This window comes from Lepidochelys kempii, chromosome 9 (genome assembly GCF_965140265.1).
Source record: "Lepidochelys kempii isolate rLepKem1 chromosome 9, rLepKem1.hap2, whole genome shotgun sequence".
Taxonomy (NCBI): Eukaryota; Metazoa; Chordata; order Testudines; family Cheloniidae; genus Lepidochelys; species Lepidochelys kempii.
In genome coordinates, this window is record NC_133264.1 from 23,937,045 (window position 1) to 23,963,718 (window position 26,674).

Here is a 26,674-nt window from a genome sequence, read left to right on the forward strand (position 1 = left end):
CTGAGAAACTTCTAAGCTTCCAAGGCTGTTAGCCACTAAGAATTGTTATTTATTTGGACATCAAGGGCCCAATTCTTCCTCATATTCATGTTAATAGGAACTGTAATTATGGATGTGAGGCAGAATTGAACATCAGGAACCTATTGCCTGATATCTAGTGCTTTGAAATTTTTGAGAGTCCCTTTGGAATTGGTACAGGTGAGCAAGGATCTGCTGGACAATTAGTCATGTTAGTCATAGTAAGGAGAACAAATGGAGAAATAAAATTTCAATCTCTGACATTTAAATTGAAGATAATCTCAAATTTTTGTGTTTTTTGTCTGGTTTATGGCATCTGTAAGGAAAAGAGGGCTGCAGAAGCAAAAAAAATTACCCTCTGGAGCATTTTGGATTGCCATGGAGCTCATGTTATCTTTCTTCAGTGCTTCCATAAGTGGTTGTAGACAGTAAACATTGGTTAATAGGAATAAGGAGCTATGAGATCATAAAGGAGTCAAGCAGCAGCAGCAGCTTTTGCCTGATGTTTCCTATGGGTGTAGCTAAACCACTTATTCTAGGCTATTTTGACAGTTTGGGAGGGTGCATAAAAACAATTTTAGAAAATTTGCCAGCATACATAAACTTCAGGAGATGGTCAGAAGCAGTTCAGTATCTGTCTGCTTTATTGACACAAGTAATTGGAAAACCTGTGCAATGACCTTGGGGTCACTCAGATTTAGAATCGTTTTCTTTCGGCTGAAGAGTTAGTTTAGGTAGGTATGCCCTATGACAAGATTCATATTGTGCATTTAACTATACAGGGAGCCCTAGAGACATTTTAGATGCCTCCTTTAGTTAATCAGGTTTTCATGACAGTAAACAAGAAAACAATGCTATTAATCTTGGATTACAAGAAGCGTGGGGAAGAATTAGTGGGACAGAGCAAGGAGATTAAGTCAGTTTTCTTCTCTTACCCAAGTAGCTATGCTGGATGTTACAAGCATTATTTCACACTCTCTTTCAAATTAACAAACAAGGAATAGTTCTGGACAGATCCTCAACTGGAGTATATTCTACTGATTTCAATAGAGCTATGCTGATTTACATCAGTTAAGGATCTGTCTCGGAGAACAGAATAACCATGGGATGGGCAAAAGAGATGATCAGTGCACTGATCAAACTGAATCCCTATATATTAATATGGAATAAAAAACACTGTTAGAAATACATGAGAAATAACTATTTATTTGGTTAACAGTTACAGCAAAAGATTTACCTTGACACCTATTTTTATTAAAGCTAAAGTATTCAATTAAAACTATACACTATCCTAAATATATACACACATGCATGCACACACAATAAATAATGACAATATTTAATATTGTTATATATTAAGATGTTACATTATCTTTCAATATTCTTACAAAAATTACTGTTATTTAGTTTATCACCTATATTTAGTTGTTTCAATAAACCATAGCAACATAAACTCAGGACACACAACACAAAACAGGATTACTATATGTAATGAAAAGGGAAGATAATCCTTGAAGCAATGATACAAGAACAAATGTTAACTGCATTAAAAAGTAACAAGATACGGTTTAAATCACCAGCAAGGGAAGATTTTGGGTAATCTCTTAAATACAGCATATAAATCTACAAGTGAGACAAATCGTTTCTGAATTTATGCAGTGGAAAGATCAAATTCTAACCCACCCTCCCAACAGTTTAAGAAATCAGGAAGTATACATACTCATCTCAAACATACACTTAGAACCTGATGCTGCAAACTTCTCCAAGCAGACTGATCCCAGGTGCGCACAGAAAGCCCCACTAAAGTCAAGGAAAGAATTGCCTAATACTGGTATACTTGTGGCACCTTAGAGACTAACCAATTTATTTGAGCATGAGCTTTCGTGAGCTACAGCTCGCTGCATCGGATGCATGCCGTGGAAACTGTAGCAGACTTTATATATACACAGAGAATATGAAAAAATACCTCCTCCCACCCCACTGTCCAGCTGGTAATAGCTTATCTAAAGTGATCACCAGGTGGGCCATTTCCAGCACAAATCCAGGCCCACCTGGTGATCACTTTAGATAAGCTATTACCAGCTGGACAGTGGGGTGGGAGGAGGTATTTTTTCATATTCTCTGTGTATATATAAAGTCTGCTACAGTTTCCACGGCATGCATCCGATGCAGCGAGCTGTAGCTCACGAAAGCTCATGCTCAAATAAATTGGTTAGTCTCTAAGGTGCCACAAGTACTCCTTTTCTTTTTGCGAATACAGACTAACATGGCTGTTACTCTGAAACCTAATACTGGTATGTATCTTAAAAGCACTTGGAGGAATACTTCCAAGATACTCAGTGGGATAATTCCACTTGCTCACTACTTCAGCATTTCTTAGTAGTTGTGGCAACTTTAAAACCACAAACAGAAACCCTAGAATTATTGCTGAGTAAGAAAGATATGTTAATTACATTGACCAGTCAATATTTACTGTATCACATTCAGTATTACACAATATAGAACTGTTGCAACTATTTACAGTACATACAATGCTATTTGATGCTACCTACAATATGTAACATTATCATACCATCTGCAAAGTCTTAGGTTTTGTGGACTAATGACTGATTTTAACTTGCTCTAAAGGGGTCACATAACATACTGCTGCAGTGATTAGATCATTCCAACTTTAATGGAAGATTATTTTATGTCTTAATTTAAAAATTGTTTGATCCTTAACATGTTTTTAGAAGTAATACTAAAACTCTATTGACAGGTTACAGAGTTAACTTTATTTTCAGTCTGTACATTTGACAGCACTTACCGTACAGACTGTATCCCACAGTTAATTTTTTTTCTCATTTTATACAGGTGTGACAAGACAGAAAAGGATTTAAAATTTAGAAAATGTAAAACCACAAAATTTAGCAGGGGAACTCAGGGGCAGATGTAGTAACTGAAACTATTATTTTTTAAATTGGATAAGTTTCAAATTAAGTGTCCCTTTTAACACTGTTATCAGAATTTATACAAAAGGAAAATCCTGAATAATCCATATGAAGAGACACAAGATTTAGACTTTTAAAATGGTGAGAATTCTTTTGTTGACAATCTTATGGCAGTTTTTGTCAGCAAAAAGTTTAGTTACTTTTCAATACACATTTTGGACAAAATGATTTATTTTTCCTTGTCTCTATTGCTCAAAGTATATAAAATTAAAGACATACCTCCCAGTAATCCTGCATTAGAAAAAAAAATGCACTCAGTCTTTTATCTCTAATTTCTAATTATTAGACCATATGTATGCAGAAGGCTAAAAAGAGAGGAAGGTTGTGCAAAATGTAGATATACAGTAATTTATAAGTACATTCCACATAACATGCACTAAACAAGTATTATCTTAATGAAAATAACGTGCACACATCAAGAAGAGAACAAATGCACAGAGTAAAATTCTATACTGGACTGTGTGTGAGGCTCCCAATTATTTTAATGGGAATTACATGAACAGACCCATTAATGTTCTTATGCGTTCAGAATTTGGCCTTTGGATTAAAATCACTCAATTAAAGGCATTTAAAGGCTTCGTTCTCCTCTTGAAGTGGATGAAATTCAGCCCTGTATGGAGAGCCCACACAAGGCCTATGCACCACCCTATTCTGAAGGCTTAAAAAAACCTTACGTGATATGCAAAAAAGAAAAGGAGTACTTGGGCACCTTAGAGACTAACAAATTTATTTGAGCATAAGCTTTCATGAGCTATGATGAAGTGAGCTGTAGCTCACGAAAGCTTATGCTCAAATAAATTTGTTAGTTACTAAAGTGCCACAAGTACTCCTTTTCTTTTTGCGGATACAGACTAACACGGCTGCTACTCTGAAACCTGTCCTTAAGTGATATATATGCATTGTGAGGACTTGTGGCACATGGGTGACTTCATATTTCCATGTTATCATTAATGAGCTATATATGTGTATCTACAAAATATAGGCCTGCTGTTTACATATGGTGGCAGGATTAAAAATGTTCAGATGGCCTTATAATTTACAGTTTAGTTATACTACATTTTGCCGCAACAGCTTGCTAGGTTGAGAAAATATCTGCACTGAATTACAACAGTATATCCAGCACACTTCTGAATTATTTTACAATATGGAATATACCATGAGATTATATATTCTAGGTATTTTTAAAGCACTCCTCACTGTAGAGCACAACACATTGCAAGAGACAAAAGACTAAACTGTGGTAATTCAGAAGAAAATGTGTTGATTACATGTGCCATCTTAGCACTTACAGTACAGTAGACATTAAATAATATTTTCTTTTGTAGTATCTTCACAATATTACAAAGAATAAGCCACTGACAATAAGCTTGGTCCCTATGCAATTTTAATCTTTACTCTGTGAAAAATCTTCAAGTCCTCCAAATGTAAACTTTATTGAAAAAAATAACAGTACATAGAGATGTTAGGAATCCTCTTCGTTCACAAGTAATGGTTCCACTTCCATTGCCACTAAACTGGGTCTTCTCTTGTTCTGCTTGCGATACATAATAAATTGTGCAGTCATCTGGATATTTTGGGTAAGAAAATGAACAACATGAGATACAAAGATAGCATTTTCTACTCTTTTAAGAACAAAAAAATTGACAGACAGGATGAAAACTAGCCATCCATCAAATCCACCAACCAGTCTCGGACAGTGATCACTTTGATTCTTCAGATGAAGGTTCAAAACTCTCTACAGAGTTATGCCTATAATATTTCTTCCTAGCTAGTTAATGGCTAATTTATGCTCTGATGCATGAGGGTTTATATCCTTATTTTTAATCTGAACTGTGGACATTTCTAAACCATGTGTGTGTAATCCTTCTTCACTTGTTCTCAATTATGTCTTACGGCAATGAGTTAGTCAGTTTTACCAACATGGTGTTCTGGGAATTTAAGATTACTATCTTGTTGGCAGTATTCAGAATTTTTTTTAACTCTAAGTGACAGAATACATTAAATTCAGATATCCTCAGTTATGATGATCAAATTAATACACATTGGGTCAGATTCTGGCCCCTATATATGCCACTGGTGACTTGCAGGAGTATAAAGAAGCCACAATGACCTCAGGTGAAAGCCCCAGCACAGGAGCAGTGTATGACTGACATTACCCTACACTGTACCTCCCTCCACCCGTAACCCCAGGCAAAAGGCCATGCTGGGGATGGAACCAGAGAGAGCATTTCAGAGGCATGAGGGAGAGTGGCCACAGTGCTTTGCACTTGGCCTATTTTAGGCTGCAAAGCAGCCCATAAGCAGATGAAGGGAGTCTACCATACATGAGAGCAGCCCTTGGGGGCCTGCTCTAACTTACTGTAGGGCTACTCTGATCCCCAGCCATATCCAGAATCTGGGAGGCACAGAGGCCGCACTCTAACCTCATATATGCAAATTTGCTCACTTTAAAACACTCCTTTCTTAGTAAAGAGGCAGAACCATGAGGAGAGAACCTGGCTTTCCAGTCACTTTGTGCAAGAGGTTCAATTAAACAATGCATATTTAGTTTTATTTATTTGTATAACAGTAGTGCATCAAGGCTCCAACTGGGAGATCAGGGTCCCACTGTGCTAGGTAATGTAAACATGCACAGTAAGAAATGGCTCCTACCCCAAAATTGTTTCTAAGCCAAATAAACAAGACAGAAGGTAGGAGGAGAAACCCACAGAGGCACTGAGAGGTGACTTGCTGTAGGTGACATGGCAGGTCAGGGCAGAGCTAGGAACAAAATCCAAGTCCAACTCCCAGACCAGCATCTCATCTACTAGACCAGTGGTTTTCAACCTTTTTTCATTTGAGGACCCCTAAAAAATTTCAAATGGAGGTGTGGACCCCTTTGGAAATCTTAGTCTGCGGACACACCCAGGGGTCTGTGAACCACAGGTTGAGAATCACTGTATTAAACCAAACTACTATTAGTGTTTATATCCAACCCTGAAGGGATTTTGGAGGAGGTGAAGTGGATGGGGTCAGGAAGGAAACTTAAGTCATAGGGACTTGCATGAAAGAAGGCTTAAAGGTCTAGAAAATGGATACAAGGGGGCATCTGTTTACCAGGTATCTTCACACACACAATACAATGCATGCTCTTATTCACACAGCTTTAGGTAAGACAGTCATACTACCACTATACTTCAAATCCCATTTTACAAATGAATAAGAGTTGCCCTGGGAGGAAACTTGGCACATCAGATCTCTATCGGGAATACTTTAAACAAGTTAAAATAAGTGGTCTAGTAGACAGTAGCAGTGAGACACTTGAAGCTAAGGCATGCTGCTATTTCAAAAAATATTATTACCATAGAAGCTTTCTGGAAGGTGTGGGTGGGTGAGGAGGCAATTCTCTACATCCTGGGCACAGCCCCATGAATTACCCTGCTTTCCCAAAGCTTTACAATACCCCACCTCTGGGGTCCCTTCCATGTAAAGACTAGTCAGAATTTCCTTCAGAGACAGTAGATAAGCACTCTTATTCACTGCTGTGTTAATATGGGGCTGTCTCCCTGCTTAGAGCTGAGTAATTTAGCTGCACAGCACTTCCAGCTACTGTAAGTCAGGAAACCAAGAGACCAGGAATTTGATAGGACCTCATCCTGCAAGAGACTGAGCACCTTCTGAGGGTGCTGAGTGCTTTCATCTCCTGTTGAAGCATTAAGAGCACTTGTGGGACTGAGTCCTTCCACCAGTGTGAATAAGGAGTTACTCTACTGAAATCAGGCCTGGGATCTGGGAGTTGGGACAAGTGTGGATTTCCTGCATGCCAGCACAGACTATCATACTTAGCCCATGACCATTACCAGCCTGGTGGCCTGTTTTATGTAATGAGATTAAGAGCATGGGAAGGAACCAATTCCAAATAACTTGCAATGTATAATTTCAGATCAATATTTCCAGCACATATTTTTATTACTAGATGCACTTGTTATTTGGGGATTTAAGGAATAAAATTAAAGACCACTAAAGCTCTTTCCTATGGAAGCATGCTTACTGTTCATGTCCATAACTTTCTCAATGAAAACGGAGACCTGAGCATGCAGACAGTTTGGCTGGCTCATAGCCATACTAACTAGATAGAACCAAGTCTTGGACAGTCACTGTGAACTAATGGATCAAAAATTTGTTTTCTAAGTATATAAAGATATTAATGTGCAATATGTGATATATGAAACCGTCCTGAAAAAAACGGATACTGAGAGAGGAGAAAGTTGTATGCTCAGTTGGGAAACTGCCCTTGCTGAATTGCCAGGTCAGGCTTAGATTCTCTGCATGATGTAATTGAATTACAACACAATGATGTTCTGTAAAAGTATATAATGAATTCCAAACGGACTGATAAGACTCTGGCTATTGTTGCTTAGCTCTGGCTGACTATACTTATTTTTGGGCCTCTAGTAACAATGTAATCTGCAAATAACTATGCAGCATTTCAATGTAGTTTGTTGACAGAGGCTGGACCTAATGTACTGCATGTCAAATAAAACAGAGATGGGGGAAAAATCTCTGTACTGAGGTCTGTCTAATCTAGGCACAAGGCATTGCTTTTGGGATTCAATTTACAGATAAAGACATAAAAAGGTTCAAATGGGGCTGGTTGGGAGGTTTCAAGATGGAAACCTAATGGCCCAATTCTGTCCCTCAGCTACACGGGTGGATCTCCCACTGAAGTAAATCTCCAGGGAAATCAGTTAAAGTTTCATCCATGTGTTTGAGGGTGGATCTGGGAATTAACTACTCTAATATTTGGCATTTTATAGTACTTTATGATGAAGCATAAAGTAACTGCACATTCAGCCAAACTCTTATGCCAACCCAACCCTGTACCTCAACCAAAAGTTGGTGAAGAGTCATGACTCTTCCAATGTCCCTAAAGATGAAACAAACCTGGACCAGTGGGAAGAAAGTTCCAGAATCCTGATCTACTGAGAATGCCCTCCTGCAGGCCAGTTCAGTCTAGGAACTAGTCTCTTGGCTAACTTCAGCTGCTACTGCAACAGACATATGTGCAAAAATTCTATAGTAGACAGTTATGGAGTAACTGGCTGACAGGGGAAGCATATTCCTAACCCAGTCAGTTAGAGGTTGGTTTTGTCCTTGCTGTATCCCATCTAATATAACTGTGGATGTTCTCAGAAATTAACTACCAGAAAAGAAAGTTAATGACTCAAAGGCAGTGATTATCCAAAAATGAGACTCCTTTTCTCTTCTGAAGATTGGGAGCTTTCTATTCCCACCTCCTCTGTTCCCAACAATCAAGAAAGATCCTGCTTGCCCCTTTTTGAATTACTCATGACTGTAATGTGGTGTGTGAGTTTGCTAGGATTTTCTGCAACAAACAGTAATGAAGCTCTCTTTGGAAAGCACTGATTTCCATATCTTGAGGACTTCTCAAGGCAGGAGGTCTGCTTTTGTTTCTCCTTTTCTCTTGATTACAAAGTTTCTTCAAATTCCCCAAGCCACGCTGGAAGCATCTGTTTTCAATATAATTTGAACTGGAGGACTACTAGGATTGGAATCAGACTCTAATCAAGTCAGAACTGAAAAATGAATGTCATGTGCACACAAGCATTGCGATTCTGGGCAGTTTGTGGCCAATATCAGAGTTCCTCTTAGGAATACATGATGGAAGGGCATGTACAAATATGCAAGTAGTGTACTGTCATGGTGATCAGCATCAAATTCTGATTTTCCTTTTTGTAAGTATAGGCAGTTTTATGTTTCTAGCTAAGGCCAAAATTTTCAGGGCTTTGTTTAGGGAACGAAAGCCTTGTGTGTCCAAACCAGGGCAAAAAGCCATGAAATGCTACAGTCTACTCATGCTAGAGAAGTATCTCATCAGTGATAAAACTACACCTTTTAATTTCAAAAGAGGCAGTTATCCTCAGTAGTAAATTACCACTGTAGTGAAGTTCTGTGTTTGTGTAGTGAAGGACCTTTTACTAGAACTTCATGTCTTCGGATGCCCAGAGCATGGTTGGCTATCCTAAGTGAAGAAGAGAGTTAGTCAATCTGAAGTTTTAACAATAGAACTGGTTATATGCTTTAAGCTGGTTCTGAGACTTCTTTTCACTGAATCCCAACTTTACACTTTAAATATTGTATCCCTCTTCCTCTTGTTAGTTTGAGCTACTGACGTGAAGTTCTCAATCCAGACAGGTCAGGAATACCTCCTTTAAATGCTAATGCTTAGCAAAATTGAAAGCTGGAAAATCCAGGCTCTGAGTTCCATACAATTAGATGGTTTGGAATTCTGTATTTATTAACTCAATTGTTGGGATCTCAGTAGTAGCCAATAATCCACAGAACCTTTCATCTAATATTAAACAGGGAGGGCCTTGGTGTACCAAAACTCATACTACAATTCTACTATTTGCAGTTGCTTAAAGTAGTACAGTAATGGAAGAGGTTAGTTCACATGAAACTACTCTGCCGTGATAAAACCAAGGCTATGTCTACACTATTGCGGTAAGTCAACCTACATAAGAATGTACAGACTGGGTAAGACCAAAGGTCCATCTAGCCCAGTACCCTATCTTCCGACGGTGGCCTGTGCCAGGTGCCTCAGAGGGAATGAACAGAACAGGTAATCATCAAGTTATCCATCCCCTGTCACTCATTCCCAGCTTCTGACAAACAGAGGCTAGGGACACCATTCCTGCCCATCCTGGCTAATAGCCATTGATGGACCTATCCTCCACAAATTTATCTAGTTCTTCTTTGAACCCTGTTATGGTTTTGGCTTTCACAACATCCTCTGGCAAGGAGTTCCACAGGATGACTCTGCGTTGTGTGAATAACTTAGCTGGAGTTGACGTACCTTAGGTTGAGTTACTGCGAGGGGTCGATGGGAGAAAATCTGCCGTCAACTTACCTCACTCTTCTCGTCAGGGGTTGGATACAGGGATAGACTGGAAAGCGATCTGCTGTTGATCTGGCGGGTCTTCACTAGACCCCCTAAATCGATCACTAATGGATCAATCTCAGAGTGTCGATCTGGGCTGTACGTAGACCTGCCCCAAGGCTCCTCTATGGATGTGTTGCACTTAAATTCATAAGGCTACTAAATAGGAGTCCAAATTCAGTTTAAAATGGGCTGGTTTTCCTACAACTTGCTGTTTTCTCCTTTCTTATGCATATCAAGGCCCTCCTGGTTCTTTGACTGGCTTTATAGACAAAACATGGAATTTTAACTGGCAAGGATAATGGGGTAGATAGTTATACAGGTGGTAAGACCAACAAATATGTTACCATTCACAAGACTTATGAAACAAAGGCTCAATATTGTTCAACAATTTGCTCTTATTAGTATTTTACGATCAACAAGAACAATCATCTTCCTAGAATGAGTGCACATATATAGCAATAACTAGCACACTGGAAACACACACAATACAAATCTGAATTAAGAGAGAAGTTCATTTAAGACCAAACTCCTTCTGTCAGTTGCAACAGCCTGGCAAGCTAACCTATGTTGTAATATGTGCTATTGTGCATGACTCTTCAAAAATAATAGCTTACTTTAAGATACACTTAAATGCATGAATGCATATGTTTGTGCCCCGGGTGATGCACTTAGTTTTATGGACAACTGCAACATATGTTCACTACATATTATGTTTTCAAAAATATCTTAATAAGCTTCATGTTTGTCCTTTACCTCTAGATGAATCTGGCAAGAAGTTGATTTAAGATACCTTTAAAAATGGGCCAGTTTCAGTTATAATCTGCCTTGTGCACTTGGAAATAATTTGTGTGTTTCTCGGGTATTAAACACACATTAGCCATGCACAAATGGGAGGGCCATTGCGCACGCCTAAAACTGAAAATTTAGTCCACTGTGTATTGACTACAAAAAGTAAAGCTATCCAATGTAGCTTTAATTTGGATACCTTATTCAAAGTTACTGGCCATCTTATAAAACTGGGCAAATCATTTTAAAAAAGACGACGTTTCACAATCAGTTTAGATGCAGAATGAAAGCCGTCCAAAACTCCAATTCAATCTCAAATTATTGTCCAATATTTAAAAACACACCTTTGAGAAACTCTTGCTCTAACTGGAAAAGGATACAAAAATATCTAGAAACAGAACTCCAAAGCTCCCAATGAGCCATGGAAGATGGTGTAAAAAGTAGAGGTTTCTGAGAGCCTTAGCTGCAGGCATCTTTAAAACAAGGCTCAGTCCATAAGTACAGTTTCCCATCATGGCTAATGCAAACAGCAGGTAAGATGTGCCTTCTGTGGACCTTCTCTGGAACTACAAATAAATATTAAAAAAAAAAAAAAAAAAACTTTGATAGGAAAATAAAAGTTGTCACATATATTATTACAGTGATCAGTTATGGATATTTTCCAGTTATTTTACTTTCTAACATGCCCCCACAAATTCAAACACTTATTCTTTTCCAGCTAGAAAACATTTACCTATGTTTCTAATGCTTCTGCCTCCATTAGATCTATTACTTTCTGCACCAGAATAATCTAAATCAGTAGTAACGTGCATAGTTCTGGGGAATAATGCATGTTAACTCCTGCAGCTGCAGACTAGAATGGGACTCTAGCACATTATAAAATGTTACTGTTTATTTCTTCAGAAATCTGTTACTCCTTCCCTTTCTTCGGTGGAACATTTTGAAAATGCTTTAATAGCTTACTTCAGAGAGGCCTGTTGGATTGGAAATAAACTGTACTTCACGGTGCCAAGTTTTTTCAATGTAAGATCAAAACGCATTCCAATGCCTGTTCTCTGCATATATAAAATCTTTCACTCATTGATAAGGCTAAGATTTAGTCACGGGTATTTTTGGTAAAAGTCATGGACAGGTCACAGGCAATAAATAGGTTTCAGAGTAGCAGCCATGTTAGTCTGTATCCGCAAAAAGAAAAGGAGTACTTGTGGCACCTTAGAAACTAACAAATTTATTTGAGCATAAGCTTTTGTGACCTACAGCTCCCTTCATTGGATGCATGCAGTGGAAAATACAGTGGTTCTCCAAGTTCTCCTTTTATTTTTGGGCAATAAATAAAAATTCACGGCCCGCGACCTGTCCATGATTTTTACCAGAAATACCCCTGACTAAACCTCTACTTCTGGGGCCTCGTTGCTCTGGGGGACAACCTGCTGTAGTGCTGGGGGTTGACTGTCCCCTGGCCGCTGCTGCCAGGGACTGCCCTCTGGATGCCACCCCAGGACCACCGCTCTGGCCGCCCGGGGACCGCTGATGCTTGGGCAGTTCCCAGGGCACTCTCAGGACCACTGCTCAGGCGCTCCCCAGAGCCAGCCACACCGGCCGCTATTCTGCTGCCCAGGACCGCAGCAGTGGCTGATGCGGCTAGCCCCGGGACAGGACATCTGCTCAGATGCTCCACGGGGCCGCCCCAAGGACCTCTGCTTGGGCGGTCCCTGGGACCAGCCACACTGGCTGCTCCTTGCATAGTCCCTGGAGCCAGCTGACTGGGGCTGCCCGAGCAATGGCTGATGCAGCTGGCTCCGGGGTGGCCCCCAGGACTGCTGCTCAGGCGCTCCCCGGGGGCTGCTCCCAGGACCATTGCTCAGGCGGTCCACGGGACCAGCCACACCGTCCGCTGCTCGGGAGGTCCCCAGGCCCAGCTGAACCTGGGCCTCCCGAGCAACGGCCGGTGCGGCTGGCCCTGGGGACCACCGGAGGAGCTGGTCATGGGTCACTCCAGCCTTGGCCGGTGCTGCTGGCTGTGGGCTACCTGAGCAGGGGCTGCTCGGGTGGCCCTGAAGTCAGACACACCAGCCCCTGCGGAAGTCACAGAGGTCATAGAAAGTCATGGAATCTGTGACTTCTGCGACCTCCATGAAAGGATTGCAGCCTTATTCACTGACAGTAGGAAGATTATGAAATCAATAATGGGATTTTTGAAGTCATAGTGGATTATGTTTTAACTCACTGTACTCTATAAAACTCTCTACATTGTTTACTTACTTATTTAATAGAGAACACTTGGCAATCTAGAGATATAAACTGTATGTTTGCTTTTCATGTGCAATGCATACCTCTGCCCCCACCTTCAGATTCAGATCTACTTCTCCTGTCCTCTCTGAAAGATGTGCAGTTTTCCTTCCTTGCCTCTTCCCATTTCAGATAGTTCCAAATGCAAAGTTCAGATTTCAAATGGAAATGGAAGTTTGTGTTCAATGAGAGGAAGATTCCAGTGTATCAAGCAACAGGAAGCATTATGCAATTTAAGTGAACTCTCTCAAAAATATACTTACGTTTTTATACAGCTGGGGAAATCTAGATCCCAAGTAAAACATGCAAGATACATAGCCACAAATGAAGCCTGACATTTCTATCATACCAAGAGTGTTCTGAAAAACCAACAAAAAACACAAAGATTTTGTTTAAAAATACCTTTTAACATTTCAAGAGGTTTTAACTTACAGTTTAACTTCCTCTCAAGGCCTGCATTATGGCCACTGACTTTCTGGAAAGGGACTGGATCAGAACTCCCTTCAAAGCAGTTCAATGCTGCTGTAAATGGCCAAAGAGGTGACTGCTAGAAAGAGTTTGATCTTTACCTCAGAGTGGTGCACATCAGAATCAAAGCTAGTTACATGCAACAGTTGGGATTTAATGCTAAACATTAATGCAAAATGCATCTATTCTCAATAGTGAAAGAGCTAGACTCGGTGATTAAAGTCAAAATTAAGAACTACAGCAATGGCCAGTGAAAAGCAAAGCACATTGTGGCAAGAAAGCATGACACTTAATGACTTTTCCACTGTGTTCAACATGAATTGTGTTAATTTCCCCACTCTGCTACATTTTGAAAATAAGGCTTCCCTGCTGAGCAATGTAGTTTGGATTACTGTATAGGTAATAAACCAGCACTATTACGAAGATCAGCAAAATGGTGGAATATACCCCTCCAGGAGTGCTGGAACAATTTTTATAGCAGGGGGAGGGGTGCTGAGAGCCATTTAACCAAACTGTGAGCCATGTATATAATGGAAACCACATAAAGCCACTGGCAGCACCCCTAGTTCCATCACCTATGTACCGCTCAACTCTCGTATTAGGCAACAGCAGATACAAGTGTAATTTCTTCCCACATCAGAGGCTAAACCTGGGTTTCCAGTCTCCAAATGACTGCCTATGTTACCTAGTATCAGTGAAGAGAAGGTGCATTCATATGTTACTCTAATTTAATCTACAGAGTTATGCATTCTAATATAGCTCCATTAGTAAGATAAAGTGCATCTTAAAAAGCGTAAATTCATAGCTTGCAAAATTCAAAAGAGGGACAATATCCTCCCAAACTCCTGCCCCTATTCAGGAGAAGGGATATTACATAACATGAACTATGCTCCATTTGTTTGCACTAAGTCATTACTTCATGTACATCTTTTTCCTCAGTAGGCAGGTACAATAATTGAAATAATGCAGCAGTAGCCTAGAGCTAGGAATGCATCAAGAAATATTCTCAGTTTGGGAGAAGTGTGAGATTATGGTCCTCACTCTTTTGAAGGAAAATCTAAACAGGTTGGGTAGAGGGGAGAAGAAAAGGAGCCTGCCTTCTTTCAGAAGATGGAAAAAGATTTCTTTAGGTACAAACTATGAAAACAATGCGAGCTGAAAGCTTGCATGAGTGCACTCAAAATTTCTTTAGGAGAAAAAAGAACCCCCAATTCACTGTGACAGATTTTAATGTCTCAGTTAATATTTTCAGGCCACAAATTTAAAAGAAAACAATAGTGATTTTTACTACTGCCTTAAATGACTACAGAAAAATTCAGTTAATTAGTATATGTAGCTAAACAAGTTAATTACAAATAATTATAATCATTTCAGAATTTCCACTCATAGAAACTGGAAAGCTGTGTAATGCCTAATTGCCTGCATTTTAATAACACCAGCTGGAAATACAGCCTGATGTCAAACATCAAGACAGAAAGACTTAACTGCAAGACATCTCCATGGCTGTTTTTAGGCAACTTCTATATTTTGGGGTGGGGGTTTGGCAAGTATCGTTCAAACAAATACCCATAATATTGCGCACACAATTACTAAAGCAATTAGGATCATCATGCAAATTCCTAAGAAGCATAGCCACAATCCTTACCAAAATTTTATTTATAGTCTTTTTGTGAAGGCGGGACGTTAACTAAAAAACAAACTACCTTGCTAGCTTCCAGCACAGTACTCTGGTCTTGGTTTCGTAGCAGTAGCTGACTGGGTAAAATTACACACAATGTTATACACATCAAGACCCAGGTTACACAGAAATTCTTCAGGTTTATGCTGCCTACAATAAAATACAATAAGTCAGCTGACAAATGACTTGTTGGCTAGTAACATTGCTATTTGCTTGTAATTTAGCATATAGAGTTAAACATCTTCAAGTGAAGACAAGTTTCACATTCAATCCACTTTTTAAACTAGCTCCTGCTAACACATTCAGGTTTAGCTAGTACAATAATCAAAAAGTTGCTAAATACAATAGAACAGAACACTTTCTTTCCACAAGTATTGATTAAACACCCCAAATACAAAGACATTTGGAATGTAAATTTCATTCCATTTGTCCCAAAGGCTTTGCTGTTAATACAGGTCCATCCAGCAAAGCACTTAAGTACATGATTAACTAAGCATATGAGTGGTCCTACTCAAATCAGTGGGATTACCCATGCTTAAAGTTAAGCATGTGCTTATGTGACTTGCTGGATTGGGGCTATAGTCACCTACAAAGGATTTCAAAATAGCAGAAAATATTATAAATAATTCAGTAGATAAGGTAGCTCCTGTATTATAATACAGTCATGCTTACTGGCTCCAGATGATATCAGCACTCCACTGTGCTAGAAGCTGTACTGATATACAGCAAGAGAAAGTCCCTGCCCTTTGAGTTTGCAGTCTAAACAGCCAAGACAAAGGACATATTACTATTGCCATTTAACAGATGGGGATCTGAAGCACGAAGACTAAGACCCAGATATTTAAAGATATTTAGCTGGTGCTGCACTCATCTAAACTCCTAAATTCCTTTTGAAAATTAATCAAGTCTCATAAATCAATTAGACTTTGCAATATTGAGCGCAGCACCAGCTAAATACCTTTAAATATCTGGCCCAAACCGACTTGCCTAAGGTCACACACGAGTCTGAGGTAGAGCTGGGAACTGAATCCAGATCTCTGGAGTCCCACTCCACCACCTTAACCTGAAAACTATCCTTTGCCTTCTAGTTAGGCACGAGTGTGACTGAAAAGTGGCACAGCAGCCGGACCTGTGAATATCCTTTTATTTTTTTAAGGTTATGAAATAAAAACAAAGAAAATCAGAGCTAAGGACACACCATGTAATTTTAATCTTGATGTGGTTAGATATTGCATGGATTTAAGAGCAGTTCCATATCTGCTGCCCTTGGTTCTTTATTTAGCTGGGCACGTCTAAGTTGTAACTCCGCTTTTTATTACCTTTGTTAGACCTTTAATTTGAATATTTATATTTTGACTTAAAAATGTTTCTATTGATATAGTCAGGTATGCTGTTTTTCCTGAGCTTTTACAATTTGAACAGAACTTTGACTGCTATTGCAATATAAATGGAAGACTGAAAATTTTCCAAGATTAAACACTATAATTACTTGCAGGATTTTATGAAGCAAATCAAGTAATTTCATTCCTTTTCCATTGGGTCTTTTTGACTATGTATAGTTATAGATACAGAACACATGAAAATGTCAAGTTATTTTATGCAGTTAGCAAATACAAAATAAAAAGTCTAACTTTGATCAAAATCAGGGAAACTAATTGAACATAACCTAATGGAAAGAAATGCAAGCTTTCAATCTTCTTTTACATATGTTTAGATAGCTGAAAGTAGATAGTAAAACTAAGGAATAAGCTAAAGCAAGCAACTAGATTCCACAAATTATTGCATTTTTTAAACACCTATATAAAGTGACAGTCTTACATAGAAAATACTCACAGCTATTACAGAATTTTGGCAACTAGGAATATGTAACAAATTCTGAACAGACTAGTTGAATTTAGGGATAGATATAAATTACTCTGCAAAAATTGTAAATCATGCCCTAAGGGGGAAGAATGAGATTTCACAGGGGCCTAAGAACACTTGAACTGGGATTTGGGTGCTCACCTCCTTTTAAACCCCTCTGAAAACTCATACTTGAAAGTTTAAGAAAAGAATATCAAGGACCAAAGTATTCCACTTCATATTGTGGGAAATGAATTAATTGTTGAAAATCTTACATTTTGTTGTCTTCTGATTCTTGAGCTTATAGTAGGCAAACTGTGAGATCACAATTATGTCCATGTTAACATAAAAGATGGCAGTGACAATCTAAAAGAAATCATAAGATGCACCTTCTTATACGTTCAACAAAATAGGATGGTCTTTTTGGAAATGATTTACATGATGTAGAGAACACAGAGATGATAAGTGCCAAAAGTTTGCAAAAAAGCTGTTTAGGATACAAACCAAGTTAGGCTGCTGCAGAGCACTGTAGTATATATTTACAGGAAGGCAAATTCCTGGTCCTTAGACCTGAGGCAGCACAGAGCTTGAGCTACGCAGTCCAACTACTGCTACAACTGCAAAGGTTTAAACAGATTTTAAAGGAATGTGGCACAATCCCTATCTGGGCTAGGTGTTAATCCCTTCCCTTACCCAGAGATGTGTCTCTGCCCCATCTGGGCGCCAGAAGTTCACTTAGGAAGGCAGGGTGCACGCTCACTGCCTCCCCCATACGAAAAGGGTGTGGCTGGCTGTCCTGCTATTGCCCAGCTGGGGAGATAGAATGGGTAATGCTGCCTGAACAGGGATCTTCTGCAGAACTGTGTTACAAACTGGAATTAGTCTCCACCCAGTCTTTGTCTCCCCTATGGCCTGTGACAGCCTTCCAGCTTACGAAGCACATTTTTTTTTAAAGCAAGAGGGGAAGGGAGATCAGTAAAGGCAGAAAAGGTTGCAGATCCAGCTAAAGTATCAATGCCTAGCTACATTGGTATTTTTCACAGAGAAATCTTCCTATTCCTACAATAAGTACTCTTTTCAAGTTATTCACGGATAAACCCATCTTTGACCTAGTTCCTTTTCTTTACTAATAGACAACTGGCCAAGGAAAAGAGGCAAGAGCTTCAATTTAAAAGGATATCGGTGGAATCTCCATCACTGGGGATTTTTAAGAGCAGGTTGGGCAAACACCTCTCAAAGATAGTCTATATAATACTTAGTCCTGCCTTGAGTGCAGGGGACTGGACTAGATGACCTCTCGAGGTCCCTTCCAGTTCTATGATTCTAACTTGGAGAACTGGTCTGAAATCAACAAGATGCAATTTAATAAAGCCAAGTGCAAAGTACTTAGGACAGAAAAATCAAATGCACAAATACAAAATGGGGAACAACTGGTTAGGCAGTAGTACTTCAGAAAAAGATTTTGGGTTATAGTGGATCACAACTGAATGTGAGCCAACAATGTGATGCAGTTGTGAAAAACCTAATATTCTGGGGTGTATTAACAGAAGTGTTGTATGTATGACATAGGAGGTAATTTTTCTGCTCTTCTCTGCACTGCTGAAGTCTCAGCTGGAGTACTGTGTCCAGTTTTGGGGTCCACACTTTAGGAAAGATGTGGACAAACTGGAGACAATTCAGAAGAGAGCAACAAAAATGTTCAAAGAGAGGCTGACCTATAAGGAAAGGTTAAAAAACACCGGATATGTTTAATCTTGAGAAAAGAAGTTGTGGGGGGGGGAACCTGGTAAGTCTTCAAATATGTTAAGAGCTGTTATAAAGAGGACTGTGATCAATTTTTCTCCATGCCCTCTGAAGGCAGGAAAAGAAATAATTGGCTTAATCTGCAGCAAGGGAGATTTAGGTTAGATATGAGGAAACACTTTCTAACTGTAGGGACTGGAATAGGTAACCAAGGGAGGTTGTGAAATTCTCATTAAGGATTTTAAGTACCAGTTAGACAAACACCTGTCAGGGAAGATCTAGGTATAGTTGGTCCTGCCTGGGTTGGGCGATGGACTAGATTACCTCTCAAGGTCCCTTCCAGTCCTACATTTCTACTATTCTAGAACAATTTGATTTTGTTGTTAGACTACAAAAAGTTAATTGACTCCACTCACACTCAACCCGACTTATGAGGGAAACTTACTTTGAAAATAAACTGGAAAATTCCCACTGAACTTCTTATCAAATAAAGCCCATTTAGTCTACTTAAATGCTTAATTGTGTGAAATGGTTTATGCAATACAAGTAATAGTATAAAGGGAACTAGCTCGTGATACAGGATCACTTCTACTGTGCTAACGAAGCCACACAATACAAACTTATAAAAGGGTGATGAGTAGATGAAGAGAGCAAACTTGGCGATAATTTGCTTTTCTAGTATCTGTCTCTCCCTGCAATAGCTAAAAATATATATTTTAAAAATGATAAATCATCATGTAGAAAAGCTGATTACCTGAATTGGCAGTTGATTTGTTAAATAACAGCCTATGAAATTTGTAAGGTCCCCACCAATCCAACACAGCAAAAAGCCCAGAGAGAGTGCTTGGTCCACTTTTCCATTCTGATAAGCAACATAAAGTTGACTATGAAAAAAAAAATCACAAGAGATGCAAACATGAAACATTTAACTTCTTTAAATACATTTTACTTTAAAAAAGCCCAGTCACAAGGAATTTCCTGTAGAGGGACTAAATGACAAAACTAGTATTTTGAAAAAAATACGTCCAGCTCAATATTTCTGGTTCTCTTAAGCCTAGAAATAACAGGCTCAACCTGTCCCCAATACTGCTTGCTTGCATGTGCTATTTTTCCATGGCAGGGAGTGAAACACACCATTTGAACAGCATAACCAAGCTATTAGTGTTTGATGTACCATGCTGTAGTAACCATCTTTAGTAATGTTGAAACTGGAAAAACATTCACATTTTGCAATAAAATGGCGAGGGATACACAAAGCTTCTATGACAGAGGGATGAGAGTCTATTAGCAGTTTAATGCAATGCTCACCAACGTCACAGTTTTAATGTAAAGGTGTCTTTCAAATAATATTTCAGAGGCTGAATGGCTCAAAAATGGTTTTATTCTTCATGATTTCCAGACACCCTTTACTAGTTCAGTAACTAATATTCTCCCTATGTGGAGACATTTTCATCTATTCAGCTCCTGCTATTCCCTACCTGCATATTTGAAATATGAACCCAGCATAAGCACCTCACACAGCACTGCAGAAATGCTGACCGACACTCCGTTTCTGACCCTTTCTCAGTCCCAGTGTTCATTGACCAGGAGCAGCAGGATAGTATGTGACACATAACATGTGGTTTAAATAATATTAGTCCACTCTCCACTAAAGACTGCAGGTGTGTGCACACATGCAAGTGTAGGAGAGATGAGGTGAGGGTGACATAGGCCATGTACATTACCACTTCTGTTGGCCAAACTTATGTCCTTCAGCCATGTGGGGAAAAAAACTACCCTCCTGAATGACGTATGTTTGGCTGGCATAAGTGGTAGTGTGCACTGTGCTATGTTGGTAGGAGAGCTTCTCCTGCTGACATAAAACCACCTCCATGAGTGGCAGTAGCTATTTTGTCAATGGGCGCGCTCTCTCCCATAGGCATAGAGTGGCAATAGGAACGATCTTACAGTGGCGCAGCTGCACTGATGCCGCCGTAAGCTCGCTAATGTAGACATGGCCCTATTCTCATTTGCTTTCAGCGGCAGAGATTTGTGTCAGATTGGCGCAATAAAATAAGTACATCAAGCTCTTTTGCCAACCACCAAATACTGAAATACTGTTCTAAACATGAACATCATACTACTTTGGCATATGCTATTATGCAGATGGAAACAGAAATGTATCCAAGATCAACTTTAAAAAGGCAGCTTTTGAAAAAGGCTTCAGGCAAGATTACTCATGTGAATCTGAAGACTGCTTAAGATTTTAAACTTACGGTAGTGCAGCAAACAGAAAACAGACAATGGAAATCAGTCCTATGACAACGCTCCAGTACTCCCACGCATTTTCTACACATTCTTCCAAGAGATGCCAAATCCATGGTGTTCCATTTATACACAATCTCCTATTCTCTACTGAAGAGATATTGAAAGCATGTGTATACAGCTGAGGAGCCATCATTCAAGTGCTGAGATTCAATTTCAGACGTTTATTTTTGGCTCTGTTTTTACCCCATGCAAATCCACAAATCCGTTTATCAATGCTGAATATCCTCTCTCTCAAAAAACCTCCACATCCAGACGGATTACTTGATATAGCAGATATTTCCAATCTTATAAATGGACCTGCCAAATTCAATGACACAAAATACAGCCAGTGTGACTATATCAATTTAAAAGACCAGATCAAAGTTTTCAGTAATTTGGCCACAGGAAACATTGTTTGGGAACATAAAGTCAAACAGAATAAAACTGCAAATACAGACTCTAATCCATAATGCACTTGCTTATATTTACTGTTTATTAAAAAGGAAAAATGGCATTGCCCAGAACCTGGTATTACACAAGCAAATACCGTACAGGTTACTCCACACAATGTACTAATGCATAATCCTAATTTACGTCACCTGTGGCATTTGAGTACCTGGTCTGCCTTTGGTAGACTGACAGTTGTGCAGTGGTACTAAACTTTAATATATCTGTAATGTGAAAAAACTGTACACTACAGGGTAATGTAAATCAAGCAACTCACTTACCCTTCAGACGAAAGCCAGGTTTTGAATCCAGGCCTCTTAGGGTAAGATTAGCCCACTGAAATAATGGGCTACCAAATACCCTTTTTAATGATAATGGGTCAGATTGTGAACCCCTCATTCACATTTGTGAATACTCGCTCACATGAATACCCTCACTGACTTCAATGTAACCGCTCATGTAAGTATTGCTTACCAGTGCAAATAAGGGCTTCATATTCTGGCTCTCTGATATCTCCAAGCATTTAAGAAGAAATCTGTTACATCAGAATTTGTTCATGATGTCAGATAATTAAGAATAGGATTCTGTTTAAACTTGGTCTGGAGTCTAAATCACATAATATTGATTTCTTGTAACTTTCCAAATAAGTCCTCCAGAATATATTTCTTTGAATCAGGCCACAAAACATCACATTCACAATGGATTTCTAAAATTTGTTTTCCCCTTATTATAAGTTTGGCAAGTTTTATATTTCTGTATTTCAAGTAAAATACCCAGTATTTCAAACTTGTTTTTTGTTGTTTGCTTCAGCTGGTAAGTTACATTTCTAACTTGAAAGGCTCAAGAAACACCAGTTTTTCTAAACACAAATAAGGCATGCCTCAGCACTGAGTAAAATTAAAACAAATGGCTTTCAGGAAGTACAAGTTTATCTTCAGTATGCCATTGACCAAGTAACATGGAATGAACTAGAAAACAAGCTTTCCAAGGGTGTTGTGGAGGTGTCAGTAGCAACTCCAGAGTGAAGTCTGCATGAAGATACCACAGATACAGAGTCTAAATTCCATATATCATACGCGTGGGAATGGGGCTGGGAGGGGAATTACATGCCTCAGCACCACACTGACAAATCTTACTCTTAGGTTAATGACAGAATTTCAAGAAAGTCATTTCAGGTTTCTAGAGATTTTATACACACACTTCCAAGTGCATAACACGAATGATTAATATCTGTGTGAGAGCACACTGTTCCACTATAGGTAACACAGAACCATGTTAGATTATGTAGCCAGTCTGTAAGGGATTGGGTTGAAGCTGTTTTTACAATACAACAAGCTATTTTCAATATCTTTTGAAATCTTACAGGTTGATGGCATAAAATAAATGCTGTACATTATAAAATTGGGATTAGCTTTACCCTCCCAGGGCTTGTTCTATACTTCCATGAGACCTCTGGTAGCTGTATTATCATAATGTGGTGCAGGCTGGGGCATCACATTGCAGATAGAGCTGGACGGCCTTGGGGGGGAACTGATGTCACAGCACCTAAAAATAAAAATATATATTGACGTTGTACTGAATCCCCCATTTAGCCTGGCTAGTGAATGGCTCAGCACTTACTGCTGAGGTCACTGATCTTTGTAGCCATTTCTGCAAGTCACTTTTTATGTTTAACAACTGTGTGTGGATGGTGACAGGGGAGACAGGCATGTTTTAGATACACTTGCCTGATCTTGCACCACTGAAGTCATGGACCACACCAATTGTTAGGCATGATGCCAAAGGGCAAGTATCTTCAGTCATTCAGAAAGTATTATTGTTGTGAGAGATTCTTACATTTTCTAAAGGTTGGTTAACAAGTAATTATTTAAAAAGGAGTACTTGTGGCAGCTTAGAGACTAACAAATTTATCTGAGCATAAGCTTTTGTGAGCATCTGATGAAGTGAGCTGTAGCTCACAAAAGCTTATGCTCAAATAAATTTGTTAGTCTCTAAGGTGCCACAAGTACTCCTGTTCTTTTTGCGAATACAGACTAACATGGCTGCTACTCTGAAAGTAATTATCTGGGCACCCACGGCACCCATATAATCTGAACATTTAGCTGTCAGATTCCATTTCTTGCAATGCCTATTTCACAGATCTGTAGAATGGGCTAGATAAATGAGCAATTTGATTAAATTCTCATATCTATTAATGATGGTGGAATATTGCAGGATTTCTTGGGCTCAGACCAGTTTAATCCACTTGAGGAAGCTAATACACCTTTTTGTCCCTTCTGCACAGAAATTTTAAATTTTTTCCAACAACTTCTTAAAGCTCATGAGGTTACTTTTTTTCAATTAGGTTCCTCAAAACTGACTACGTTCCCTGAGCAGAGACAAGAGGATAAGACGATAGGTACAACAGAAAGAGAAAAATGTGTTGTCTGAGTCACCAGTGACAATAAAAGGAAAAGAAAATGTAAGGAGGCATCTATCTTTTGCTTTCATCACAACTCTTTACGTGCACAACCCAGTATTTCTGTAAGAGGGTTAAAATTTTTTTTTCCTCTAGATATTTTACTGGCTTTTCTTTTGAGATTACTATACATACTGTAGTTACTGCCATTAAGTCCTTGGAAAAATTATTCTCAATTACATGCTGTTTCTACCATAATGAATGACTTAGAACACAGTACTCAGATCTCAGAAAGACTTGTAATAAGGGCTTGTCTACATGAGGAAATTGATCAGAAGAGCTACTGTGCTTTAAATTCCCACCCTACCTTATCCCAGAAAACTTCCCTAGGTAGACAAGCCCTAAGATCATATTGAGGAGAGGAAGGCAGGCCTTGTAGTAAAGCGGCTGTATTAGGACTCAGGAGATCTGCCATAAACCTCCTGTCTCTCCTTGGGAAAGCTGCAGGCAGGCAAATTTTCACAAGTGGCCACTGAGTTTTGAGTGCCTCTCTTCTTGGATACCAAGCAATAAGACTCCCTTACAGGTGCCTGACTATGAATTTATGTGTTTGAAAGTGGTCGTCGTCGTCCCCTCCCCCCCCCCAGTTTCAAATAATAATATTAATTAAATCCAGCTTGAGATTTTGGAAGGGAAAAATCAGTTGTGCAGTATTTGTATTTACGTATTCCTAACAAAATCAGTGGAACTAGTCTATGTGATAAGACTTACAACTTATTTCATTCACTTGATCCTCCTATTTTACTCCTACAACTCTCATGTTCCTATTTTCTTTAAATAATCCTTTTACTGGTTGCATGCTCTCAGCATGGGTGATTGTCTCTTTAGGATCAACAATCAAATATGTATATCACATTTGAGGGGAAAAAAAACCTAATTTTTTTCAATAGGGAGCTCCCAGTTTATCCTGGTAAAATTCAGCTGGAGAAATAAAGTCAATTTTTGAAAGGGGACAAGCCATCCAGGAGCAAGGTGAGCAGTAGTAGCATGTGAGCTAAATAGCCATCTCACAGGTACACTGACAGACTGAGAACACTGGGTGTAGGTCAAACACAAGCTGCCAAAATCCATCCCAGAGGCCCTGTCCCAGTCTTTAGAAGAACTGGAATTCTTTGAAGGTGCCACAGGGGGAACTGGCATAATAATGTATGGAGGTGGTTATTAAACTTTTTTGTATTGTGATCCCACTCAAACAATATCATTCTCCTAATCCTGAGCCCATATCTTCCCCGAGGCAACTTCAGTATTGGGTCAGAAGAAGAAAAAAGTAATGAGGATGTATTTAAAGCCAGCAAATGAACATAATTTAACTTTAATCTGGATGCTGCTGTTATTCTGTTGCACACACTTCACACCAGAGCTCTCTCTATTTCCTGTGTGGGAGAAGGGCCAGAACTTTATATTTAGTTCATGAACTCTCCTTCAGTTTGCTCTGCCCCCATGTGTATTTGCTACTCCTCCCTTCAGTATTTATTCGGTGCCCTCTGTAAATGCGATCCGCTGAATTTACAGCGCCGAGGCCAAAGAAAGGTATGAGGCAGACATGAATGGCCAGGGCCAAAGGGAGATCAAAGTGGAGCTGTTTGAGGGAGGGAAAACAAACCCAAGAGGAGGGCAAAGCACCAACCTGGCAATAGCTACCCAGCTTCCTTCAGGCAAAGGGAGGGAGAATCCCCAGTCCCAGGCTGAATCTCACAGGTCTCTGCCTGCTACCTAGCTCACCAGAAGGTCCCTTCCGGGGGCAAAAAGTCCCTGTGGAGAGGGAGGGGAGGAAGTGAACCCCAAAAGCACAATACAAGAGCAGGGATCCCTGGGGCTACCCCCCTCCCCGCCTACACGGGAATCCCGGCCCCGCAACGGACCCCACTGCCGAGACGGGGACTCCGGCCTCGTAACCACCCAGCCCAGCGCGGGGAGGGTCCCTCTGCCGCCCAAGCCCCAGCGCAGCCCCACAAGCCCTGCGCGGCTCCCTCCAGCCGAGCCCCAGAAGAACGGGGTCCCTGTCTCCGGCCTCCCTCCAGCCCCTCGCCTCCGCACGCAGCAGGCGAGCGCGAACCTGCCTCTGCCGCCCCAGCTCGGCGGCGGCAGCGCCCGGCCCAGTCCAGCGCCTTCCCCAGCGTCCCGCCATCCGGCCCGGCCCCGCCCAGTCGCGGGCCCGGGCAGCGGAGAGCAGCGGCGGCCGGAGCGGAGCCAGGGCGCCCTCTGCAGGCAGCGGGGGGTATCTGCCCATCACAGGGCGAGCACACCGACTCGGCACACAACGCAGACACTCGCTGACGCAGTGCCCACCCAGAGGGAACCACACAATTGGCATACAGACAGTACACACACAGCTGTGCTCGTTGGCACCACCCACAGCCATGAACTCTGTCACACACACCAACCCACTGACATCACACATTGTAACCCAACATAAACAGACCTATAGAAAACATACCCATAGGCACTGACTCATAATACACAGGTAGCGACAACATACACTACTAGAGTCCCCGGGCGGCCCTGATACCCCAGTTGCCACAGACACATTCCATAGACACGTGGCATACACTCACAAGAGAGGTATCCGTACACACCCTGAGTCAACAGACCCACACACAGAAGTGTACCAGTAACGTGGAACACTATGACGGGTTTCAGAGTAGCAGCCGTGTTAGTTTGTATTCGCAAAAAGAAAAGGAGTACTTGTGGCACCTTAGAGACTAACCAATTTATTTGAGCATAAG

The 26,674-nt window shown here is 40.2% G+C and overlaps 1 protein-coding gene across 15 annotated transcripts in view; it reads right to left on the reverse strand.

Moving 5' to 3' along the window:
- Positions 1-3,817: 3,817 nt before the first annotated feature.
- The window catches only part of LOC140917229 (lysosomal amino acid transporter 1 homolog), a 43,808-nt gene continuing 20,951 nt past the window's right edge, over positions 3,818-26,674 (reverse strand). For 4 of the 15 annotated variants that reach the window (XM_073359594.1, XM_073359595.1, XM_073359592.1 and 1 more), the window contains exons 5-12: positions 21,013-21,361; positions 19,512-19,641; positions 17,290-17,380; positions 15,198-15,322; positions 13,290-13,385; positions 13,071-13,145; positions 11,118-11,303; positions 3,818-4,572 (exon numbers count right to left, since the gene is read on the reverse strand). In XM_073359594.1, coding sequence (XP_073215695.1) covers positions 4,471-4,572; positions 11,118-11,303; positions 13,071-13,145; positions 13,290-13,385; positions 15,198-15,322; positions 17,290-17,380; positions 19,512-19,641; positions 21,013-21,197 — 990 coding nt within the window. In that variant the 5' untranslated portion in view covers positions 21,198-21,361 and the 3' untranslated portion in view covers positions 3,818-4,470. Of the gene's footprint in view, positions 4,573-8,900; positions 11,304-13,070; positions 13,146-13,289; positions 13,386-15,197; positions 15,323-17,289; positions 17,381-19,511; positions 19,642-21,012; positions 21,362-22,882; positions 23,036-25,575; positions 25,701-26,004; positions 26,107-26,674 lie in introns of those variants that run through there. The other 11 variants (XR_012160756.1, XM_073359588.1, XM_073359586.1 and 8 more) reach the window with 11 other exon arrangements.